This window comes from Corvus kubaryi, unplaced genomic scaffold, assembly GCF_017639235.1.
Source record: "Corvus kubaryi isolate FWS band 111438036 unplaced genomic scaffold, C.kubaryi_AGA036_p1.0 37284, whole genome shotgun sequence".
Taxonomy (NCBI): domain Eukaryota; kingdom Metazoa; phylum Chordata; class Aves; order Passeriformes; family Corvidae; genus Corvus; species Corvus kubaryi.
The window spans coordinates 3,504,062-3,528,796 of NW_024581088.1; the positions used below are offsets into that span (position 1 = coordinate 3,504,062).

At 44.1% G+C, this 24,735-nt stretch overlaps 1 protein-coding gene across 2 annotated transcripts in view; it reads left to right on the forward strand.

The window, feature by feature from the left end:
- The window catches only part of MYBBP1A (MYB binding protein 1a), a 59,234-nt gene that overhangs the window by 21,429 nt on the left and 13,070 nt on the right, over positions 1-24,735 (forward strand). For both annotated transcript variants that reach the window (XM_042025912.1, XM_042025913.1), the window contains 2 exons: positions 682-750; positions 22,097-22,210. In XM_042025912.1, coding sequence (XP_041881846.1) covers positions 682-750; positions 22,097-22,210 — 183 coding nt within the window. The remainder of the gene's footprint in view (positions 1-681; positions 751-22,096; positions 22,211-24,735) is intronic.

The following is a 24,735-nucleotide window of genomic DNA, read 5'->3' on the forward strand; positions in this document are numbered from 1 at the left end:
CCCACATGGACAGCAAACCTAAGATCCCATCTGCAGGTTTGTAGAGCCTGTGGATTCCATATGACTGTTCCTTGTAGAAATGTCTTTTAAAATCACCACATCCACGTCTTTCTAAATACCTCCAGGGATGGTGACTCAACTGCTTCCCTGAGAAGCCTGTGTGAGTGCCTGACAACTCTTTCAGTGAAGAGATTTTTCCTAATACCTAATGTAAACCTCCCCTGGTGCAACTTTAGGCCCTTCCCTTTTGTCCTGTCATTTGTTCCCTGGGAGAAGAGACCAGTCCACATCTGGCTACAACTCAACGTGTTCTCCTTTGCCTGGAACTGGGGCTCTGCACAAAGTGAACTGACACTACAGAAAGTGTCAGCCAGATGCAGACTTTAGTCATCAGTAAGCAGAACACAGGGGGTGAAAAATACTTGCCTGATTTTTCCAAGTGAATAGAGGTGAAGAGTTTTGCTGCTGTGTTCTGTTGTGATCAAAATTTCACTCAGAGGTGGTGTGAACAAAGCTGTTAATTTTCAAATAAGCTGTTGCTGATTTCTGGGCATTTCTCTTTCTTGTGTCATTTTCTTCTTACTCAAGAAGCTGTGTAAAATATAGACTATTTTGCTTGAAAAACAAACTCCTGTCTGTCAGCAAACCACTAACAAGAGACTGTGTCTTTCTTTGTTACAGATCATGTGTAAGCCGTTATTAGATACTCTTGTTGAGTTTATCACAGCAGCAGCCAGGCAACATCAGCAGGTAAGAATGAAAGTAAACAAACAAAGCTGTAAAACAGTCAATCAGAGAAGTCATTTAAACATGGCAGTTCAGATGATTTTTAATATGTTTATAATATGCCTTTAGGGCTGCCCAATTTTGGAAGTGGCTTCTGGGGGACCAGAGCTTTTGCAAATACTGCCTTGCTGCTTCAGGTGTGTGAAGTTGTGGAAATGCCACACAATATATCCACAATCATGGGGGTTCTTTGGTAGCATCTCCTTTAAAAACTGCCTGCAGCTTTCAGGGTTGAGACCAGATGGTGGTAGGCATTGACTCCAGTTGCTTATTCCTTGATTACTTCCTTCTTGGTGAGATGTTCCTTGGTATTAATGGAGCATGCTGTAATCCCTGCCTCCTCATGCTACCTCGAGGTCAGGTTCTGTGCCTTGCTAGCTGTCCTGCATTTTCTAGTCCATGTGTTGCTATATTTAGTTTAAAACCACCTGTGCCACAGATCTGATTTTTGATGGTTGGTTGCCTGTGCCTGACTAACACAAAATTACTGGGGCCTTATCAATAAAACATTGCAGGGTGAGTGCACAGCTCAGTGTTGCTGGTGCAGGGAATGAGGCCTGTCTGGATTTTCACTGCAGTGGGGGGGCCTTCCACACAGTTAATAACCAAAACCCCTCTAGGCCAGTAGCACTGTCTCAAACTTTCCCACCCCCCAGCTGTACCCTGTGTCTGTCTCCTGCAGAAGTGCATCCTAGATTGATCTTTCTGTTTCATAAATAGCTGTTTTATTGTTTCTGATCATTGGAGGGAATGTGAAGGGGTAGGTATGTGTTTACAGTAGGGCTGTTTTACATTGTCAGTGTAAATTGCAGTTCAGACTGTTTTACCCAACAGGAATGGCTTTGATTTAAAGAAGAACAAAACAAACAAAACAAAAAAAAAAGAGTGAATTAAGCTATTAATAATTTCAGTGGATGGTAATAAGGATGTGTTACACAAATAACAAATTATTGTAAGGCCTATACTTGATCCCATCCTCAAGCGACCAGAACAGCATCCCAAGCAGACAGCTCCATTATGTGGGTATCTTTGCTTCTCCACAGGGAATAGCATTGTCCTTCTACCAGGGCTTCCACAAAGCTGCTCGAGCTTTGTTTGCAGAGCTTGTTTGCCTGTAGATGGGAGGAGTAGGGGAGGACGTGTGGAGTGTGTGGGAGCTGGGTACAGAACATGGATATACTGCTGTTCAAACAAAGGCACATGGAGAGTGAGCTCTCGAAAGCCTGTGGAGCTTGGAGTTGCAGCTTTACATTTTTTATGCAGTGCTTCCTTTTCAGGCATTCTGGCTTCCCAGCATCATATGTCCAGTTTGTTAGGTCTTCGATTAAATTTCCCCACTGATTCTCAATGCAAATGTGCTTTGCTGGTATCCTAATGGGTAGGGTAGAAGTCTGGTTAGGTGGGTGTACATGGCAAAGTGATGTGGGTAAGGCAGGGGGATAACTTCTCCCTGGCAGCTTCTGGGAAAATGGGGTGGAAGAACTCAGCTTCCAAAAGGGCTGTACTAACTCAGAGTCCTGAAGACACCAAAGGTCTCATGGTACTCTGAATTTGGCCAGCCCTGATGACTGAGAGGCAAGTGGGGTGGTCTTCCACTTTTAGCCCTGAATATTGACTTCTAATCATTAAACTAGCTTAGTCCCAGGGACTGGAGGCTTAATTTCTGTTCTAACACTCCTCTTGTTAGTGGTGATTGTTCTGGATATGGCTGCTGCATCTCTGTGGACAGCTAATCCCACTGGGATTCTGATTTGGCTCTGCAGATACCTTTAGGAGGGTGTCCCCAGGGCCGTGCCAGGTGGGAAGAGCCATACTCTGCATGGGAAGGTGGAGGCTTAGCTCTGGGCAGGTATCTTGTGTTGGGCTGATAACGAACCCTGGGGTTCAGCAGTGAAACCTGCTCTGGCCCAGCAGGGCTGCTGGCCACTGTCCCAGCCAGCCTGGGGGAGGAGGAGATGTACCTTCAGGTTGAGCTTTACGGTAGTTGTGAACAAAACGAAAAGCGATTCATGAAGAGGATGTGAGGCGGGTGTTCCTTCCTCCTCACCCCATGTACCTGGGAAGGTTGTGAGAGCAGCATGGAGGCTGGGGGTCTCTTCCACGTCTCCTCTCAGCCAGACTGGTCCCTACCTTTTTAGAGCCTCTAAGCAAGATCTTGTGGCCACTGGCCTACATGCCCAGCTCTTACTTCAAGGAGCTCTGCTCTTGCTGGGGCCTCTAGTGTAAAGTTAAACGTGATCGTTAAGTGATTACCCTGGACCAACCTGGCTGAGGTGGTTTGCAGAACACAGTGTACAGCAAGGCCTGGGCCTGCCTGGGGTCTGGTCAAGAAACAGCAAACCTGAACTGTGTGTGCACTGTTGTTCCTGTGCGTGCTGTTGTGGGCTGCTGCAGGTCTGTCAAACTCAGTTTCTGGGCAGTGGTAAGAGAGAAGATCCTGTAGGAAATGCAGGAGCCATTCAGATGCTGCTCAGCTGGCACTGGCTTGGAGAGGAGCAGTCTGGCCTCTCCAGCCATATGTCCTGACGCTGGGGACCTCACTGTCTGCCTGCTGCCCAAGTGTTCGTGCATTTACGTCACAAAATGGGACAGGAGGATGATTTGACTGAAAATTTATCTTGTCCTTGCACACACAGTTTTTTTCCCCCTTTTGCCATGTTAAAGTTAACTTCAGTCAATTCACTGCTCTTGTTCAGGGCACAGGGACAGTCTGTTCAGGGGCAGGAGTATCTGGGTGAGAGCTGTGATTTATTTCATCAGAGGCAGTGCTCATTAACATGAAATTACGGCTTCTATGAAGTCAGTACAAGAATATTGGAAAAGATTGTCTGTGGACTGTTGGCTGTAGCTGATGACCCAGGCAACTGGGTCTTGCACTGCTGCAGCCTCTCTGTGCATCCTGTCTCCCTCAGTTGGTCACCTCTACAACCTGGAGAACAGCAAACTCTCAGCAGCAGTGTTGTGGCTTTACAGACACGGAGGTGTTTGTAGCTACTGGGTGGGTGTTACTTGTCTTTCTGGGAGGCACTTTTCTTTGGCCTGGGTGTTGGCTGTAGAGTAGGGTGTTTTGGAGATATATTCTTGACGTAGAATTTAGCAAAAGAAGCTTTAAAACATATATAGTTTAAGCTTTAAAACATTATATAGTGTGACTGACACTGTTAGCCCTTTTCCTCTGACACTGTTCCTACATGCCTGAAGGAGCAGTGAGGTTGTTCAGCTCCATGTTGAAGTAGTTTGTGAGATAAAACAACGCTTTGGAGGGGGTGAGAGCTCTCAAGGCAGTTTTAAGTGTAGCTCACAGTGATTGGGTTGATAGGTTTCCTTAGCAGTAAGCTCAACCTGTATAACAAGTTTTAAACTGGAAAGGTGAATTTGCAATGGTCTTACTGAGACTGAACTTGAGACTGAAGCTTGTACTTGTGGCCAAGGTCTGCTCCTCTGATGTTACTACTGGGGCACCGATGCCTGTAGGAGACAGTAATGCAGCAGTTTCCCTGGAAAAGGACAGAGACAGAGAGATTGGTGTCGTTTGTGACTGGGGAGACAAAGGCAAGGGATGTTTTAACCATGGAAAGGGGGGTTGTCATCCCACCCTGAATTCATTTAGTACCTGTTTAAACCTATACATCAGAAAGATACAAGATGAGGATGTGTGTGATGGTGGATCTGCAAAACCACCTTGTTTCAGGCAGTTCATGCTTCTCAGCTGGACTTCTCACCTGTTGTGAGACCACACTGGCTGCAGGGCCCTGTGACTGGAGCTCTGCAAGTTCAAATGCATTGTGCCTGAGGCAGCTGGTGCTCTGAATGCTCAGTGATACTGGCTGGCCTGTTTTCAAACTCTGCCTTTCTTCAAGTGGGAAGTTAAAGTCTCAAACGTGTGTGTGTGAAAGTTAAAACACTTCAGGCTTTGAAAAAAATCAACATACTAGTGTTTGGTTGTCACTCATTTATTGAACTGAGAAATCTGGTGGGGTTTATGACGGTTTGGGTGGTTTTGGTTTGGGTTTTTTAATTTTTGTGGGGGTTTTTTTGTTTGTGGTTTTTTTCCGTGGGCTTTTTTTTTTTGTTTTTTTCTACAGTAGGAGTTGGGATCCCTTTCACAAACTTTTGTAGATCCTTGCCATCCCATATGTATGTTAAATCAGCATATAACTTAAGGCTGTACTGTCTTCTCAGAATGCGGCCTGCCTCATCCCTGCCACGTACCCTTGCAGTGTTGTCTGTTGTAGAAAGAAGTGACTAGAAACTACACAGAATCATTTGATTGCAAACAGCTACTGTGAAGGTTTTCAAGAGGACCTTTAGTGTAGGAGAAGGTGCTACAAGTTAAAGTAAAAAAAGGAAGAAGGAGGTAAAGAATGACTTCGTAGTGCAGTCTCATCTAGGTTGTTGAATGCAGTTGTGCAGACTGAGGTCCTAAGAACCAGTCACACCATGGCCTTGTCCTTGCAGAAGTGTCTTCAGTGGTAGGAAAATGGGGCCAGTGCCCACATAACAATCTTTTGGTACATCCAGGCAGATCTGAGAACTTTCCCTTGCAGACAAAGTGCTTACACCAGAGTAAAGTGTAGCTACCATTTCTGGAGTGCAGTGACCAGACACATACCTGTCACACACCTGAGGGGCTCAGGTACAAATGGCAGCTGGGGAAACAGACCCCAGTGATAACTGGTATGGGAAAATGACAAGCCATCACAAGTGGAGCTTGCATTTTCCCTTTGAGTTGTCCTGGCGCTAGTGAATTGTGATAAGTGTCTGGCACAGATGATCTCACTGGCAGTGCAGTTAGCTAGCAGAACGTGTGTGGTGCTGACAGGATGGGGGAGGCTTGTGCTGTTTCATGGACAAAGGATGTTTCTGTCAGCCTGATGTCTTCCACAAGCACTAAACATATTTTCTCAAATTCTGTTTGGAAAAAAATGTGTGTGAGCTAGTCCTCACTTCCTCCTTTCTTAGTGCAATTTGTTCTTACTGCTGCACTCGCTTTCCAGGAGTCCTTGACCTTCAAATTACTTCCTTGTGCCTTGTTTCAGTGGGTGCAGTGTTGCTTTTTCAATATGCACAAAAGCTTGGTTTTTAAGTTTGTGCTGATGGAGCATAAACCAGGGATCAAGATGTGTTTAATTTGATGATTATTGTATGACTCAGCTACATACCAGAACCCTCCGGAGCCTTAGGTGAGGAATGTCTTCCTGATTTATTTTTAGCTGTATTGGTCTGATGAGCAGAGCTACAGTAACATCCAATTCTGTAATTGTGCAGTCCTGGGCTGTCCCTGGGCTGATGCTGTTGTAGCACAAACCCCTCAGTGCTGCACTGGTAATTGTGGTGAGGTTCTCACTGCAGTATCCCCCCATTCTCCTATACGAGAACTGGATGAGTCCATGAACTAATGTTTCTACCCTAAAAACTCCCTCTGTGAGCCTGAGGATCAGGTGAAGAGGGAAAATGTGTGGCTCGTTGCATTGCAGTACCCAGGTGTGCTGCTGATGCAGGCTCCTGCAGGCAAGGGCACCTGCCAGCTCCCAGCTGGAAGCAGGCTGAAGTGCAGCCTCTCTCAAGCCTGCCTGGAACAGCTGTGCTTTTCCCTGAGCAGTCCAGCTTGTTGGCCAGCAGTATTGGAATCAGTTTGGAAATGAGCACTAATAAATGAAGCATCACTACTGCCAGGAGTAAGTAAGGTGTTGTCTCCATCTTGCTTGTAGCAGACACTTGAAACCTCTTCCAGTCTGTAACTTTTTCCTAGGATTTACAGAAATGATTTAATATCCATCCCTTGTTCTTTTCCTTTGAGAAAGGCACTGCGAGTGAACACAATTGCTAAGAGCCTCTGCAATTACTTTTGCCCTGTGGTCACACATCAATTTGAATACATTCCTGCCTTCTTATTTACAGTCAAAGCTATATTGATCGAGGATGTTGCAGTAGCTGGAAGCATAATGAGGCTGTATTTGTCCATGAAGTGAGTTTATTTTCTGTGATTTGGCTGGAATTCTGCAGAGCTGATGTAAGTGCAGAGCTGTCATGAAGTTAATAAAAGTCATTTTACTTAGTGTGGAAATGAGAATGGGCACTGGGACAGAGTTCAAAATGTCATCTTATGTCATATAGATTCATTAGTATTCCAGAATGTGTTTTGATAAAGCTGTCTGTGACAAGGAACCCTTTAAGATCTATCTAAGAGAGAGTGTATTTTAGGTAAGTTGCTAATTAATCTTGGTGCTTTGGCAGTCTCCCCAAAGGGATCAAACATATATAGACATAATTTTACAGAACTGAAGCAAGTCTGTGCCAGAGCTGCCATCACCAGAAGAGTAAAATATGATCCCAAAGTCCTGCCAAAGAGGTCTTGGCTGGTTGACAGTTGTCCTTCTGAACAGTTTATGTTTGATGTAAATATCTAAGTTAAAAAGTAATTAAACTTTAATACAGCAAGAGCAGTAAAAGTGCTGCAAAGCCTCAGAAGCCAGCATCCCTCTGTGTGAGTGTTTGGGAGTATTTCACTTCATGCTGGGGGAGATGAATGGATCCCCACATTAATGCACTGTGGCCTGCCTGCGTGCTCACAGATAGCTTCCAGCAGGTGGTAGAGGAAGAGCTTGTTATGGAACATTTTGCATAAGCTGTTAGTAAAAATGAAGCAGAATAAACCTTCCCAGATAAGAACCAGCACCAGTTCAGCTCTACCTGCTATGCATCAGGAATGAGCACTGGGCAACTGGTGGGAGCTGAGCAATAGGCCATGAGTGAAAGGCTCTGTTCCTTCAGAGCATCCTCTGTTGGCACAGGTCAGACACCCTGTGCCTGTGTCCTCCGTAGAGGTGTCACAGGTGGACAGGCCTTCAGAGGGTGAATTGTCCACAGGCAGTGAGATCCAAGGGATGCAGTGCTGGAGAGGCTGTTGCCTGTAGAATCCATCCTTTTCAATATGTGCCCTCTCCTCAATGAAAAGAAACAATTTGCAGCTGGAAAATCTACATCAAATTGAACATGCTTTGGCTGCAGTCAGTGTCCTGTTCCTGTTTTGTGCAAGGTGATGGTCAAGGAGAGTCAATGTTTTGCAAGGTGAAGCTGAACTATGGATGGGCTCTTGGGCATTTTTGATCTATTTCATCAGAGCCAGCAAAGCCCTGTGACACGGACTAGCTCTAGGTATGTAAACTGTCCGCTGAAGTTGAATGGGAAGCAGTTGAATGCTTAAGTGCTTTGCTGGGTCAGGGCCAGAGTGCTCTACGTTTTTTTGTGGAGATTTTTAGTTCCCAGATCTTTAGGATGGCTGTGCATGTGGATTATTGCATCCCAGCCTTTCATTTTTGAGAGTGTTTCTTACACGGGGATTGCTCGAAGAAACCATTTTCCTTTGGTGAGGAGGACATTGACAGCATCTATAAATAGTCTCTGATCTTCTTTGGAAAGGTGTCTGATGCCACAGCAAGACGTGTCTCCCTGAGGAATTGCTTTCTAAGCTGTGTTTCTCTCTTATTTGTGTGAGATGGTTGAAAATTTTAAAAGGTCTGTGTAAATTTTTCAGGTCCTCCTGACTGCATTTAAGCTGAGTGCTCGAAATTCCAAGGCATGAGTTTTCACTTGTATTTGCATTGAGAACTTGGTGTGCTCATGGTGAATTTCAGCTAAATGTGGGACCCCTGTCACTGAACCTGCACGGTCTCTTGGGAGCATCATGCATGTTGTAAGCTGCTTATGTTTGTTTATTTTTCCTTCACACAGGTTTTTTTTTTGTTGTACTTCTTGGTGCCTTCTAATGGTCTCTGTGTCTTTTGCCAGAAGTGTCTAGCAGACAGATGCCTGCATTGCCCACAAACAGATCCATAGTTATACCAGGCATTAACTGGCTGGCACAGAGACACTGCCCTGTTATCAGCCCCAGTCTTTATATTCCACCATACTCAGTGCAGCACAAGCAGAACATGAAAAAGCTTCTGTTTGCCTCTTTATTGTGATTCTGGAGATACAGGCTGTGTTTATTTTGCTCACTACTGTTCAGCTGATTGTATTGATGATCATATAGCAAATCCTCAGTAATGGAGGAAGCATTCCAGTCTGTTGCTGGGAAGAAATAAGAAAATTAAAAGGTCACATAACTTTCAGTTCTTGCTGTAGACACAGCTGCTGGTAAGAGCTGTCCAAGGAGAGAAGTGCTCCAGAGCAGTAACAGCCCTGTGTGTAGGATGGACTTGCTGAGTTAGATCTATACCATATTGCAGTGATTTTCCAACTGAGTCATTTCCTAGCCTACTAAATTAAACTTGCCATCTGACACATGGGTAGTTGATAGTTTTTAAAAAGTGAGTTGATAGTTTTTAAAGAGATTGAACCACCCAAGTGTGTTGTGTTCAGCCTGCCAAACACAGCCCCTTCCACAGTTTGAGGAGTAGATGTTTGTGTAGAGCAAATGGGAAAATTTTGCCCAGAGACAAGGTCATTGCCCTGTATTTAATAATGGCATAACAAACACAGGAGGGGAAGAAATGGCTGTGGCGTGATAAAACTAGCGACTCTCAGTCATACGGACTCAAGATACATTAATGTTACAAAATATAAAAAACCATCAGGATAGAATCCTGTTGAAGATCCGGAGAATGATTTATGTTCTGTTTACAGTGAGCTGTGGGATCTTGGTTTGGGAGTACTGGCAGGTGTGTTGGAAGGGTGTTTTGTTGGGAAGCGAAGAAAGATGAGGGCTTTTATAGCATAAAATGAAATGCCAGTCTGGGCTCTGCTCACTGACAACGATGTCCCCAGGTGGGAGGTCCGTTTTTGTTGTAGTATGGGGGTGTGGGAATAGTGGGGTTTGGCTGCTTCTCTTTCTGCTTTCCCTTGGGACATACTAAAATGCCACTCTGCAAGAGCTGAAGCACAAGAAAGGAATTCAGGTTCCTCTGCAGAATTTCTCAGCAACCTCCACACACAACAGGGTCTCCAGCCCTGTCCCTCTTCCCAAGGGCACTGTGCCCTCTGTCTCGTCATCGTGCCTCTCTCAGTGGATTCTGCAAAATGAAAAGGGGTCTGCTGATGAGCATCCAAAGCAATGAATCTTCAAAGTTCAACCCAGTACAGTTTCCAGCTTTGTTTTTTTTTTTTTTTGCTTAGCAATGCTTTTTATTTCCGTATTCCAAGCTAACAATTTTAGTAACGTGTGAGTACCTTTTTTTTTTAAATACTGCATGAAAGCTATACTTCAGTGGTTGATGTTTGAGTGAATTGGAATTCTAATTTCTCATTATCTGCTGATATGAATGAAATATTCTCAAAAGATGAAAACCTTTGTCCTTGCAACATCAAGGCTGGTCTAGTGTATCGGGGGCAGAGCTGAAAGCACACAGTGCCTAGGCAACATGGGCTTTTTTTAAACATGTGCTGCTCTTAAATCTCCTAAATTATTAAATTTGACTTCAGCAAAGTCTCTTTAAATATGCTGCATTATGCTGTAGCTGCCTTCTGAATTGCCTCAAGAAAATCCTATTGCGAGTCTCTCCTGAATTGAGGGCTTCGTTGTGCAGGGGAGACATCTGGCTTGGAAAGTATTGGGAGGAGCAGTGAGGGTGAGGCAACTGGGGTGACAGTTTTGGTCTTGGTGTTACCAATGTGTGTGAGTAACTTGAGATATCAGTGGAGCCTCTTGGTGTTCAGTATTACAATATATAAATAATAAATAAAGTTAAGTAGAAACTGACAAAATTAAAGCTTTGGGGATAGGTTGGTTTGGGTTTTTTTTCAAGAGGAAAACCAGAGTTGGGAGAAAGGAGGGTGTCCCAGATAATTTCCTGAGAGGTTTCTTGGTCATGTTTCTTTGAGCCTCAGATACTGGGATGTCCTTCAAGAGTCTTTGCTTTGATTTCTTAACAAAAAACCATTTCTTGCTCTGATGTTTAGAGTGAGAAACTTGTAAAAGCAAAGCAGAAATGCTCCAAAATAAACAGGGTCTTATTAAGAAACCAAATTGTTTTAGATTATTTTTTTAAATTGTGACTGTGTCCTTAATTTGGCAGAGAAGAAGGAAAATGGGCATATTTTCTGATTATTATTTTTTAATGTGGGAAAGGGAAGCTTGGTTGCATTGCAGGGTCCATTCCTGTTCTTTTCTCCCTGGTCTCAGTATGCTTTGTGGTACCAGTATTCCCCAGCAGTGTTTCACTCCTGTAGTTGGGCATTACAGGAAGAGCAAGAAAACATCAGAGCTCATGGATGCTAATCTGTGTTCTGCTGCTGACTTATCTTGTGTCCTCATGGCTCACTTAATTATGGCATCTTTTCATTTTCCAAGAATTTAGGGTAATAATATATTGACTTTTTTTTTTTTGGAGCAAAACATTAAGACTGATTGGCCTTTCTGATATGGTAAGTGGTTACCCCAGGGAGAAATGAAACTGTGTGTTGACCAAAGCAGCAGACCAATATATGGATTGTGCTGTATGGATTGCTGTGTCCCAAGGGTCTGCCTGTTGGCCTCCGCTGAAAGAAGAGCACAAGGTTTTTCCCAGCCCTGAATGCTCACCATTTGTTGTATACAAATGAAATACTCAGAGCTGGTATGTAATACCATCAGCCAGGCCTGGCCCAGGGGTCCTGTGTATTATTTTATATGCTCATTGTTTTGACTGCACAAATGTCCTGCAGACCCTTTATCTGAGGCAGAAAACCTGCCAGTGCATCCCACTATTTACCATGTAGGTATCCTCTAAAAAACTGCACTGTCAGATCTCTCTGTGTGTGCTGACTCCTCTCTACTCCCTTTAAAATATAGCAACTTCTTATTTGTATCACTATGTCTTGTTAGACTGTGGTGACCAAAGGAGGAAGCTTTAATTTTTTTTTTTAATTATTTTTTTGCCTCTCCCAGCTGCCAACAGAACAGTGCTGAAGGAAGCAGCTGTACCTGTGCACACTTGTATTGGGCACGGATGTCCTGCTGCAGTGAGCAGACTCTCCCAAATGGGCCCCTCTGGTTAGGCAAGTGCAAGTTGAGGCTTTTCCTCTGGCAAGAACATCCTCCAGAGCACTGTTTGTAGGGGAACCAAGCATTGAAAAAGTCCATTCCTTGGCAGCAGTGAAGAGAATGTGATTTGCAGGGTCCCTGGTTAAAAAAAGTACTAGGGCATAAAGAAACCTGTGAGTGAATGCTGTATATATGGTCTGCAGGTTGTATATGTAATCTGCCAGGACTGCTAGTCCTGGGATTTCTGCTGTCTCAAGTGCATTTGAAACTCATCTGGTGTGACTGTGTCAGTGAAATCAGTGAGTATCTTTACCTGTAGGGTCTAGACTGACACAACTTGTGTAGGTGCAGCTGCATTATATAAAGGTGGTTTGTGTGGGGTATAGCTCAATCCACATTTTCAGCCAGATTGAGCAGCAGTGGTTAAAGTGCTTGTCATGCTGTAGCCATTTTCAGGTTGTGGAGGAGGATGTGCCAGTGTAACTAATGGGATAAACTTTCTGTGGTCTGGCAAGTGCTCAGTCACAGCAGAATGAAGTGAGCAGCTTGTTTGATCAATGAACTGCTGCTCTTCAGAGCCTTGGGAATAGTAGTGGAATCATACAGGTTGCTTAACTTCTCCTTGCTACTGCCTAGAGCAGGACATCTGAGCCATAGGTGAAGAGGTGTATGAAGGACAATAGAAATAGGAGAGGGCAGTTTGCAGGAGGGGTAGGAAGATGGAGATTTCTTCACAGCCAGTTTTGTCTCTGCTTCCAGGGAGCTTTGTTCCTTTTCAGAAGAAAGGTAGCAAAACCTGAAACTCAAAAGTAGAGTATCCAAAGTGGGCACCAAGGTCTGATCTAGCTCTACATCCTGTGCTTTTCCTCTACTTGGAAGCATTTTAGCCAGAGATTTTCGCCATCCCTGAGTCTTGGTCTTGAGCCTCTCTCATGGAGGTGAGGGATCCAGTTCACCTGCTACCTTAGGAGATGATGAGCAGGCAATTGCTTTTCCATTTCTTCCATTGCTGAGATAGTGACTGGGAAGTTGACCTGCACTGGGAAATACTGGGATGTATTAAACAAAAATCAAACTGTATCAAACAGTCCCAAGTGGACACGAGCCCCCTTTGGTTTGCAAACTGCTGATCTGCGTGTTAAACCAGCCAGAGAGAGGGAGGGGTTTAGGAATAAAAGTTAAACCCACAGAGTTTATTACAGAGTTTATTCATCATTTTTGTGCTCAAGAAGGCCTAAACAGATCATTCATACGATGGTGATGGTCAAATGAGCAAAACATTCTTGAATGGCAATTATTTTCAATGTGCTAATTATATGTAAGCTGTTGTGAGTGGTTTAAAGGTTCCTGCCAGATCTATGGAAATCTGCATTTTTACTGGGAAGGAAGAACAGGTAAAAGTGCCTTAAGCTGGGCTGCAATGCAGGTTGGCTTGTTCTGAACCACTGAAGATTGCAAGAGCTTGATGACGTAGGATGTTTGGTGGGAGTACACGGAGGTTGCCTTTATCATCCCAGGTTGTAAAATGTGATTTAGGTGTCACTTAAATGCTTTACATGTTATAATTAACCAGCCTTGCAAAATTTTTCTCATCCATTTGTCACAGGAACTTAATTTAAGCAGTAAAACATCATTTGTTTTCATCACTTTTTAGCAAGGAGAATTTTTTTCCTGAGCTCATAAATCTCTTACTTGGTTATTTTTTGGCAAAGCCAAACTGAGGGAGGAACCTACTTTCTGACCCAGAGTGTGATGTTTGGAGCACTGTGAAGGTGTGGGAGCTGGGGATGGTGGATGATGGCTGGGGATTTCTGCTCAGTGTTTACTTCTCCTGCATTCTTCTATGATCCCTGTTTCTGGAGGCAGAAGGACAGACCTGGAAACTGTCATCTGACAGTCTGACAGCTTCTGTGCTGGCCAAGTTGTGTCCTGCTGGTGCTCTGCCGACCTTAGAGAGCAATATCACACCTTGTCAGGGCTGGCTGAGGGAGCGCCTTGAAGAAGCCATTTCATTAGTCTGAGGACACTGGGTTGTAGCAGGAATTGCTGAATTCAGCTCCAAAGCCAGGTGATCATACAGAAGATGTTTCCATGGTCTTTGTGGGCAGTGTGAGCTCTCTCTGACTGCTTTCAGGCACAGGAGTCTGTCTAGTGACTGACAGTGTCCTTGTGCCAGGCAGGACAGAGGAGCCAGCCAGGAACAAGGTGCAGGAAAGACTCTCCTCGAGTCCCTTAATTAGTGGGATAACAGGGTAAATTTGGGGTAAAAGTTGATGTCCAGTTTTTAAACCAAGAAATAGTTGTGTTGTTGCTCAGATGTCCTTGCGCAGGCAGTTCTGCACAGCTGAACATGCCAGGCACATTCTCATAACCATGCATGAACAGAAGATGAACATGAATAGCCACATTCTCCTAACAGTCCACTTATCCCCGAAGGTGTGAGCACGTTTCAGTGTGAAACCTTTTAGACAGCTACTAAATGGCAATCTCTTACTGTTTGTGTGTGCCTTGTTTCAGTGGTGGTGAGGAGGGAAAATTAGTTTTTGTTATCAAAAAGTAGTTTTCTTAAGCCACAGCCAGGGCTTTGTCTTATCCTCTCTCCCCGTTGGATTTGAAGTATGTATGAATCATGTCTGTGTGCACATGCTGTGTATGAGATACTGCAGTTACATCTTGGGGATTGAGGAAAAATGATTTGGCACAAACGTTTCTTAAGCATCACTCGCTTTCACTTTTTGTATCTAAAGCCTTCAAATAAGTTTTGTATGTTTTAAGTAAATAATTGGTGTTTGATGCTTGTTTAGCGAGGATACGTGTTAAGGATCTTGAAGCATAATTTCTTGTTCGTCCTTAAATTTGGAAAGAATCCTGTTCGGTCCCTCTTCTTGCCTCCCACTAAGGAGGCCGTGGAGATGCTCCAAGGGCTGGAGTCCCTCTGCTCTGGAACCAGGCTGGAAGAGTGGGGATGTTCAGCTTGGAGAAGAGAAGGCTCCAGGGACACCTCGGAGCCCCTTCCAGTGCCTAAAGGGGCTCCAGGAGAGCTGGAGAGGGACTTTGGACAAGGGCCTGGAGTGACAGGACAAGGGGGAACGGCTTCCCACTGCCAGAGGGCAGGGATGGATGGGATGCTGGGAAGGAATTCTTCCCTGTGAGGGTGGGGAGGCCCTGGCACAGGTTGCCCAGAGAAGCTGGGGCTGCCCCATCCCTGGAAGTGCCCAAGGCCAGGTTGGACAGGGCTTGGAGCAACCTGGGATTGTGGAAGCCCATGGCAGGGGTGGAACAGGATAGGCTTTAAGGTGTCCCATCCAGGCCAAACCATTCCATGATTGTATGGTATACACAGCATACATTGAACTGCCGTTGCCTCTGAACAGCCTGCTGGGAATTTGCTGTGTGGAACAGTTCCAATGTTGTGGATCTTATTGTCCCATCCCTCTCATAATTGGTCCTTTTGAATAACCTTCAAGGCTGAGTTTCTAACTCGGACTCAGCTGCCAAACCAAGATCAAACAGACTTGTAGCTCATGGGCTCAGAAATGCTCAAATGATGAATCAAATATTGGTTAAGAAATAAGAAGCCCTGAAACTCAGGACTGCTCCAGTGGAGCCTTTATCTCCATCCCACATCCAATGTGAATGTAAAAATAAAATAGTTTGACTGTATGAGCAGAAATGGGGGGGTAGATTGGCACTTGCTTCATGGCTTTGGATGCTCTTTGTTTTCATTTTAAAAAAGCTTTGACAGTAATTGGAAGAGGCTTTTGCTGTGGTGCTTTGGATCTCCTGCTCTGTAGTAATAAATGATAGGTTGTTCTCCTGTAACCAATAGCCCTGTAAGGTGGAGTTTTTGGGTTTTGGAGTGGGTTGGTTGGTTTATTTTGAACATGTAGTAAATTACAGGTAGCTGAGGAATTTATTTCACAGTTTTATTATTTATTAAAATTCAAACAAAACTTATTTATAATTTCCCATATTCTTGGCCTCTGTTCTTTTACCCAGCTTTCTTGGTAGCATTTGTCACAAATGCAGCATGTGATTCATGAGACTGCAGTCTCAAAGGGCTTGGGAGGAGAGAATTTCTAGAAGTGCAATTATTTTTTGCCATATCTCTGTTGCTGTACACGCTGAGAGTTGCTGTTTTATGCCTTGTGCTGGCACTGAGTCAGATGTGCTGGCAGGGCAAGCTCTGTGCCTGAAGGGAGGCATTAGTGCTCTGAAATACCAGTGGCCTCTGTGGTGTGATACCAGCTCTATATTTTTGTCTCCTGGACTTCCAAGAGCAGTGGAATGTTGATAGTACTAAAACTCTTCTTCACTTATAAAAATGCATTTGAGTTGCACAAACCTGTAATTTTCCAGGTAAAATGTTTTCTTTTTTAATATATATATACTGCGTAAAGGGAATAAGAAGATCTTGCCACATTGGTGACATGTTTCATGTGGATAAACTTTGTTCATGTTGCAAAAACAACAGGCAGAAAGATGAGGAAAATCCATCTTTATGTCTTCTGTAACCATTTAAACTCCCCACTACTTCTCTTACAAAGTGTAAAGAGGTGTGATAAGCTCAAATACTGTCCTGGGTCAGATCTAATAAGAGCTTCTGTCCTGCCATGTGCTTGAGGCAAGCCAGGCAAACTTGCTGCCTCTTTACTGAAAGCTGGAAATGGCTGTCAGGGAATTTGGAAGGGTTACTCAGCTGTAGCCTGCAAACTGCTTAGGGATCACCCAGCAGAACAGCTGTGTGAAAACGCAGGGTTTGGTGTATCACAGTGCAGGCACATCTTAAGGTTCCCGCTCCTCTGATGGTGGCAGTGGTGGCTGCTGATTTCAGTGTCTTTTCTCTCAGGAGTGTGCCTGGGTGGCAGGTTTTTTCACTTGTTTACAAAGCCACCTCCAGCCACTATCCTAAACCACTTGGGACTGAAGAGTGTTTCTTTTTGCATCAGAAACAAGTGTCCCTCTATTAACAGAGTGCTTTTCTTTGGAAAAACAACTCTGAATTTAGGTCATGCCTTCATCTCTTCAGAACTGCAAACAGAATCTCTACAGTATTGCAAAGGCTTATTTGTTTTGTTCTTTCTGTTCTTTTTCACAGCAGTGATTGAAAGACATCTCAATCTGTTCCCCTCCATCCAGCTCACCTGGATGGTGACAGAGGAGAGCAACTTCTGACCTACCTGTGCTAGATAACCTGCTTTCAGTAGGAAAACAGTGGCTGGATGGGTAGGGGTTTAATCCATTACCATGTTTAATGGTTAGGCCAGATGTCTTGTCCTTCCCTGTGCAAGATAAAGTTGGGTTGTGTGCAGCCTCCACTCACACTCTGTTTTAGTATCTGGCTAAGGTGGGTGAGCACACCTGGGAATTACCAGCACATCTTGGTTACTGCAGTGAGCACGTTGCCTGTTTCAGAAAGAAATCACAACCGTTTGCACTGAATAGCATTTTGTGTAATCATTGCAGATAAGAGAGAAATGAACAAAGCCATAGAAAATCTTAGGGTCACCACTGCCCTTAGTTACTGTTTGTTCTCTGCTCCCACGTGGACTGATAATGAGCCTTTCTGCCTCATTTAGTTGCATGCTTGATAGATATATGTGGGAGTCTCTATGTGTATCTACTGTGCCTGCTTGAATAGACCTCCCTTGTATTTTTTTTTCAACTATTTTACTGTTTTTACTACTTTATGGTCTTTTTAAAAACTGGCATTTAGGAGAAAATGTTTTGATTAGGCAACTGCGTGGCTTCTAGTGCACAGGATGCACTGCAGCATTCAGCTCCCTTTAGAAAAAGCTCTAATCTGGCTGTCAGCTGCTTGTAACTATTGTCACACATTCTCATTTCAGAGACTGTGCATGAGTGGGGATGACACCCCTCTTTTCTGAGTTGGACTGGAGTTTGGTAGCTGGGACTCTGAGTCTTCTGCTATTTTTGTCCATTTGTGAAGTGTTGATAATACTTGGCTCTCTCGTAGGGCTGTCAGGAACACAGCAGGCTTGATTTGGCACTGAGAAAATGGAGAGAATCTTCTATGATATTCTTGGGGACAGTATTGTTCTGCCAGCCTCCAAAATTGCCAAATACTTGTAAGACATTCCAAAATACCAGTGTTGCTGGGGAGGGCAGGAGGGAGAGAGACAACTGGCTTGTCTAGTAGTTGAGCTTCAGGTCCGTGCTGGGTTTTGTGGAAGTACTCTCCAAACTTCAAATTGCTGATGGTCTGTGATGTGATGGTAAAACATGCAGCTGGTCCCTGTATCATCTGTAAAAGACACATCATGAACATATTAAGGGTAAGTTATGAGCTGTGAGAAATTACAAGGGTTTTAAGTGTTGATGGAAAAGATTTGAACTAGCTGGGGTGGCTTGGCTCCTCCTAAGGTGCTCTGTGTGTGGTCTTGTATTTCAAAAGTTTCAGTGAAACCTCTGCATCACAGAACAGAACATAGGTAAATTTTGTGACTATTCTTCATTTCTGAAAAGATCTTTCTGGATTGCTAGTATTGCCACTACTGTTTGGTGGTGCTCCAGTGATGCGTTTCCTGAAGTTGCTGGGGATGGGAAGATCCTCATTCCAGGAGATGGGTTGAAAAATCCTCTGAGCAGTCTCATTTTCTTTTTTAGGCTATTTTCATTAAAAACATTTGCATTCCCAAAAAGTGGGATGTGTTGAGATGGGTAAGAAAGTGGCTTGCAGTATCTCTGACTGGCCCTCTAAAGCAGGGGAGGGGTGATGAACATTCACTCCCATGTGCATGGATGTCACGCCTGTAACATGTCTGCTTTCAGCTGCATTGTGTCCATGTATTTGAGAAGATAAAACAAGGAAAATGAAATGTAGCGGCAGAGCTGTTTCTCTGCCCCCTCAAGGAAATGGTTCCTGAAGATCTGACTGACTTTGGGTCTTCCTTTCTTATGCAAAGTGCTCATACTCTTAGCTCCCCTTATATTAGGTGGTAAAGCGAAGCTTTTGTTACCTGGTGAAGCTCCTGAAGGTCATGAAAGTGATTGCACTTTTGAGTGTTCAAAATCGTTTTTGCAAACCCTGCCAGGAGGGACTATTCTACCTGGAGCTATTCCATGCCCTCCCAGCCAGTGCTTTGATGTTTCTCAGCCCTGACAGATGAATTGTGGCTGAAAAGCCATTGCTGAGGACTGTTGCTTTCCAGGGGGAACCTGGAAACCAACCTTTGTGCTCTTGGTTGCTCGACTGTTTTCTCTGGGTACATTTCCTTGTTAAGCAATCTTCTGATGACATCCAGGATCCTTCTTCACGTGCTTATGGATGCTGTGAGTGACATGTGATGGTTGCACCACCTTCTAAAGAAAACTTGGTGCCCCTCCTAGTTTCGTTTGAACTTGCTGAGGTGGGATGGCATCAGCAGGAGGAGTGAGAAATGTTGTTTCTTATTGGGTTCACCCTTGGACCAGGACTGAAGAACTTGATTTAGTTTTGTTTCTGCCCTGATGTTTTTGGCTGAGTCCACTGATGTCAGTCCCTCTCCCTGTGGTTTAACTTTTGCTGTTGAGCTGTTCAGTTTGCTGTAAAAGGATAGGCTGTACAAGGGCTGTATGTTAGTAACAGCTCTAGGAACAGGGAAATCATTGACTCTGGGATGAATATGATAACCTTAAAGTACAGCATAGCATGGTACTGACAACCCTGTAGTTATTAGTGTCATGTTTACTCTCTGACTGAGATGTTCTTAAGCCAAATTTTATTTCAACCAACAAGTAAATATTCTATTTTTGTTGTTTCAAATGAGAAAAGTTGTTTGTGCTTAGTACTAAATTATCATTATTAAATTAAACAATCAGGAAAAAGGATAATGTTGAGTAGAGCAATAGCAGTGTTTTAATTATGTGAAACTCAAACATATTTTCACTTTGCTGGAATCTAATACACAGGCTGGAGGCATGAAAGCTCTGAGTGTGACAAAGTTACTAAAGAGTGATAGCACCAGCCAGGATCCTCACATGATTGGGTGTTCTGACTTCCTCACTTATGTCACACAGAAGGGAATGCTCAGTGGTTTGTTTTTTTTTTTTTTTTTCCTTTCTTTTAAAATACTTTTCAAGCTTAGTGCTTACCAAGGAGTAGGTCCCATTCAGGGACTGTTCTTCAGTGCACCATATGAGTCTCAGGTCTCCAGAGCTCCCATTCCTTTGGATGGCTTTGATTTCCTTCCAGTTCTTTTCCTCATTAATTTGCAGTGCTCCTACCCACTGCTGACTGGAGCAGTTCCTGAGCAGGCCCTTGTCACTGGTGCCTCTGGAGTAAACCTGCAGTCCTGAGATATCCCAGTACACCTTAACATGACCCTTCTCTCTGCTTTGCACCCATTTGCAGTATAAATGTGTTTGTAATTGCCAGAGAAGAGCTGGTGCCTGGAGGTTTGTGACCCTGCCTGGGCCTTTCAGAATGAATTGCAGTCTTTCATCTGCTCCAAGGGTCACATTTGCTTTGTAATTGCACTGAAGTGACTTTCCACTACATTTGGTACATGCATGCAGACATGCCATAATTTGTTCTGTAAGACACAGCCTCCCCATAATTACAAGGAATATGTAAGCCTGCCTGCCTTGAAGATGGCATTAGGGTGTTTTCGCTCATTGAATGAGCATAAATCTTCTGACATGGTCTCATTGGTTCCCTGCTGCACTTTCACCTTCGAGTAAAGAACAGAATTTCTGTTTGGATAATTCTCTTCACTGGCCATACTGGTGCAAACTGGAGGTAAGCTTACAAGGATGTGTGACATTATCTGTTGTGACACAGATACAAGTGCTGGTATTCTCCAGGGAGCAACCTGTGTTCCAGTATCCCATCTGTCCCAGAAGCCTGGAGTATGTTGTATAGGAAACACAGACCTCCTTGAGCTTGTGACATGTTTGTTTGACGGCCTGTGACTCTGGCTGGTCATGCTGCTCTCAGGGAATCCAGGGATTTCTTCTCTTTGCTCACTTTGAATAATTCAGTAAATAGTTCCCTAGAAGCGACCCAATAAAAGTCTGGGTCAGGTTTTAGCCTCCTGCTCCATGTTTTTCAGGTTGCTTCTTTTTGACCCAAGGGGTACCTGGAGGCCAGGTTGCATATCACCATGTTGCTTTTATCTTTGAGGTCTTAGACTTATAATCTCAATGATGTCTTTGATAAAGAGCTTTACAAACTTTGCTCATTTGTTTTCTGTGATATGTGGTTAAAGAACAGCAGCCGTTGCTTTTTTTGGATGAGATTAGCTCTTGTAATTCCTTCGGTTTTTTGATATTTGTAACTGCATTCAATTTTGGTCTGTGTGATAGCAGCTAGAGGCAACATTATTTTCTTTATATGAGTAGAATTTGCTCACTAACGCTGTGCTGCTACAAAAAATCCCCCCTTAAATCCTCTAAGCTATTTGTACTAATCCTCATTACTGTATTTCGTGCATTTTTATATTTTGCCTTTGCTGCATTTTTCTCTTGTACCTAAGAAAGCCTTTAAATAGGAATTCTGGAATAGAAAAGGATGTGTAAGAAGATTGCAGATTACTGTTGGTTTTCTAGTGGCCATTCTTTTCATTGCTGTGTTAATATAGAGGCTTAATGAACAAGTTTGACTCCAGGGCAAGGCCAAGTGCTGCTCTGAACTGCAATTCCCATCTAGTATTCCTCTGAAATGAAGCATTTGCTATCCTGCCAGCTTTTATTTTTTATTATTTGTGCCTATTGCATTTGTCAGGGTACGGTAAAGGGTGCAGTCACTCAAAGGTGCTGCCTCAAAACTTCGGGAGACCAGTAGTGATGCCCTTGGAGCAGTTGCTAATGCACATTTTGGATATTCATGCCTAAATCTAGAACTGTAATGATCCATTCCACTCCCCTTTGACCTTCTCTTTTTTATATGTTCATTCAACCAAAACCCACCACCCTGTCTCCTGAGGGGTGACTCTATAAGGACCTAGAGAATGTTTTCAAACAGAGCTTTTTGCTGAAGGAGGACAGATTTAGGTTGGATATTAGGAAGAAATTCGTGGCTGTGACGGTGGTGGGGCACTGGGACAGGTTGCCCAGAAAAGCTGGGTGGCTGCCCCATCCCTGGAAGTGTTCAAGGCCAGGTTGGATGGGGCTTGGAGCAAGCTGGGATAGTGGAGGGTGTCCCTGTCCCTGTTCTGGCCCTGGCAGAAATTAGGGTCCCTTCCAACCCAAACCAGTCTGTGACATACTTGTTTGGCGAGGGTGTGCAGTCTTTGTAATGTGGCCTCCCCTAGATGGTATGCGTAGCTGTTTACTTTAGCAGGGTATTTACATTGCTAACACCTTCCCTGGAGAGTTTCATGTTCTTCTCTCCCCTTTCTCTTTCAGGCCATGGCCTGTTTGCTTCTCCACAAAGTTCTGCTACTTCATGAACTGAAGCTCTTCATTACAGAGGAGGAATGGGAGGAATTGATCAGCAGAAGCATCAGCCAAGTGACAGAGGTAACAAGCTTCAACATGTTTAAAGTACAGATGACACCTGATGAGTGCTGCTTTCATCTGTCTGGTGCTCGGTCTCAGAGCTGCAGTCTGGGACTGTGCTCAGCTTAAGAGGTCTTAGAGACCTTGTGCCTGCTGGCACTAGGTCTGAATAGTACCCACCAGGCTGACAGAATTCTTATAACACCACTGTGATGTTCCTGGTGCAGCTCAGCAAGGCTGTGTATGGATCCAAGAGACAGAGCTCAAACTTTAGGGAATACACTCATACAGATCAGTTTAAGGTATTTTAAAAAAAAATATATAAAAAGAATGGAATGGTATTTTGAACATGAATTTCAGGACATGTCATGCAAGTTCTTCATTGGAATGAGCTTCAGAGCCACAAAAGTAGAGCTGAGGTGCACTGGACTTTTGGCTCCTGGTGCATTGCAGGCCTTCTGGACCAGACTCCCTTGCTAATATTGTTCAAAAGGGAAACCTTAAAATACATTGGAAAATAATTTGTATAGAAGAAACAGTGAGAGAAATTGCAGGGCTCCCGACACAGTGGCCAGTGCAAATTGTACCTGGGGATGGTGTTTGGGTGCAGCTGTTACGTGGGAGATAATCTGTGGGACAGGAGGTTGAAGAAGCAAATGCTATTCACTTTTATTCTTGTGGATTGACGTGAGGGGAACCAAGCAGCCAAATTAATGTTGTGATGTGGTGACTAAACTTGATGACATGGGAGATTCCAGTGTTGGAGTTTCTGTGTAACTGTAATAGTGACCTCTTTCTAAGGGTGGCTTTCATTCTTTACTTACTTCTTCAGATGCTGGTTACATGGTAATTTAGGCTATTCTATAATTTGCTGTATTGAAACAGAACAATTAGATCTGTTTCTTTTTGTCAAGGAGGAACAAAATCTTTGTTTAAAACAGGGAATTTAAAGATGCTGTTTATAGTTCTGGAGAAAGCAGGTAATCCTCGGTTTCATTAAACACTTTCTATTTAAAGATTACATCAGGAATCCAGTGGGTGGAGTTAGGTATGATTTTGTTTCTCAGCTGCATAAAACGTGCCACTCCTCCCAGCCTGGTCATCTCCATGTTTCTCTCTAGCAGCTGAATACATGCAGAACTCAGTGATTCACTGGGAAACCACAAACATTTACAATGCCTTTATGTTGTTCTTGTTAGGGAGAGTTTAGCATCTTGCAACCCATCCAAGATTATAATGAGCTTTGCTATTAAAGTTTCCTCAGTGCCTCTCATTTCTGTGGTCATGTGTGTTTAAAGAAAAATTCCTGAGAAATACTGTCAGTTTGTTTGGGTTGTCCAAGGTTTACCCTGCGGGCAGGAGGCCTCCCATATTGTTAAATGGCAGTGGCATATAGCTGCTGGTTCTCTTTTTGGCCTGCAAAAGCCCTGAGATAACATTTTTACAGACTGCTGTTGGTGTTCATACATGTGGGGCTTTTGTCTCCCTTCCTCCCGCTCCCCCCATGTACTTAACCCAGCTGGTGTGGCTCTGTGGGGCTGGGGCAGCTGCGCATTAAATATTGCTGTAATGAGAAGGGGTCAAGGACTTTATATTCCACATAACAGTTTTGATTCATAGCCAAAGCTGGCACTTGTGCTGCAAGACTTACTAAAGCTGGAAAAGGAATTCTGTGTCATTTTGGTGGTGCAGAAACACTTACTTCTCTGAGTAAGAGCTGTAAAAACGTAGTAGCTCTATGGTGTAGTAAAACGGTGTTCTCAGTGTCATTGATCTCTTTTGAAGATGGTAAAAAAATCTCTTGTAGTAAAAGCCAGAGGCTGGAAACTGAGCAAATTTAGAATCTGTAGAAAGTATGTATTTGTCAAAGAGACTAATCCATCATTAAAGTAACTTGCTGAAGAATTTATTAGCCCTGAATCTCCAGGTGGAAGTTGTGTGCTTGGCTGACAGAGAAGCTGCAGGTTGGGTAGAAGTTCCAGGCCCGATGTTGAAGTTATGGGGTGATGTCCTGGGTTGCAGTGTATTCTATTACCATCCTCATGAGCTGTTGAAACCGGGTGGGGCAGTGTTTCCTTGCCTCCTCCCCCCAGACTATCTTTCTGTTAATGGCCCATCAATGCCATGCAGGACTCAGAGATAACTCCCTCTGGACTACCTTCTGTTAATGAGCCTAATCAACACTTGGCCTCATGACTCATTACCCCATTGTGAGATGCTCCACCCAGGGGGAGGAACCAAGCATTCCATCCTTGATATAATCTGAGATTCTGAACACCAGAGACACCCTTTCCACTGGATTCCCAGAGGACAGGAGCTACACAGCCACCACCGGACCTTTCCAAGGAAGAGCAGATCCTTCTACAGGATCACGGCTTCCACAGAACCATCGCACCTGCCCTGCTCACCGGGAGCCGCCAGCGCCCCTGCCGGCTGCGAGCGGAACTGCACCCGAGGGGAAAGGGCCCGACAGCCGAGAAGGCTGGGACTGGGTTTGGGATTGTTCGCTGTTACTGCCACAGTTATTGCTGTTTGTTCGACTGGTT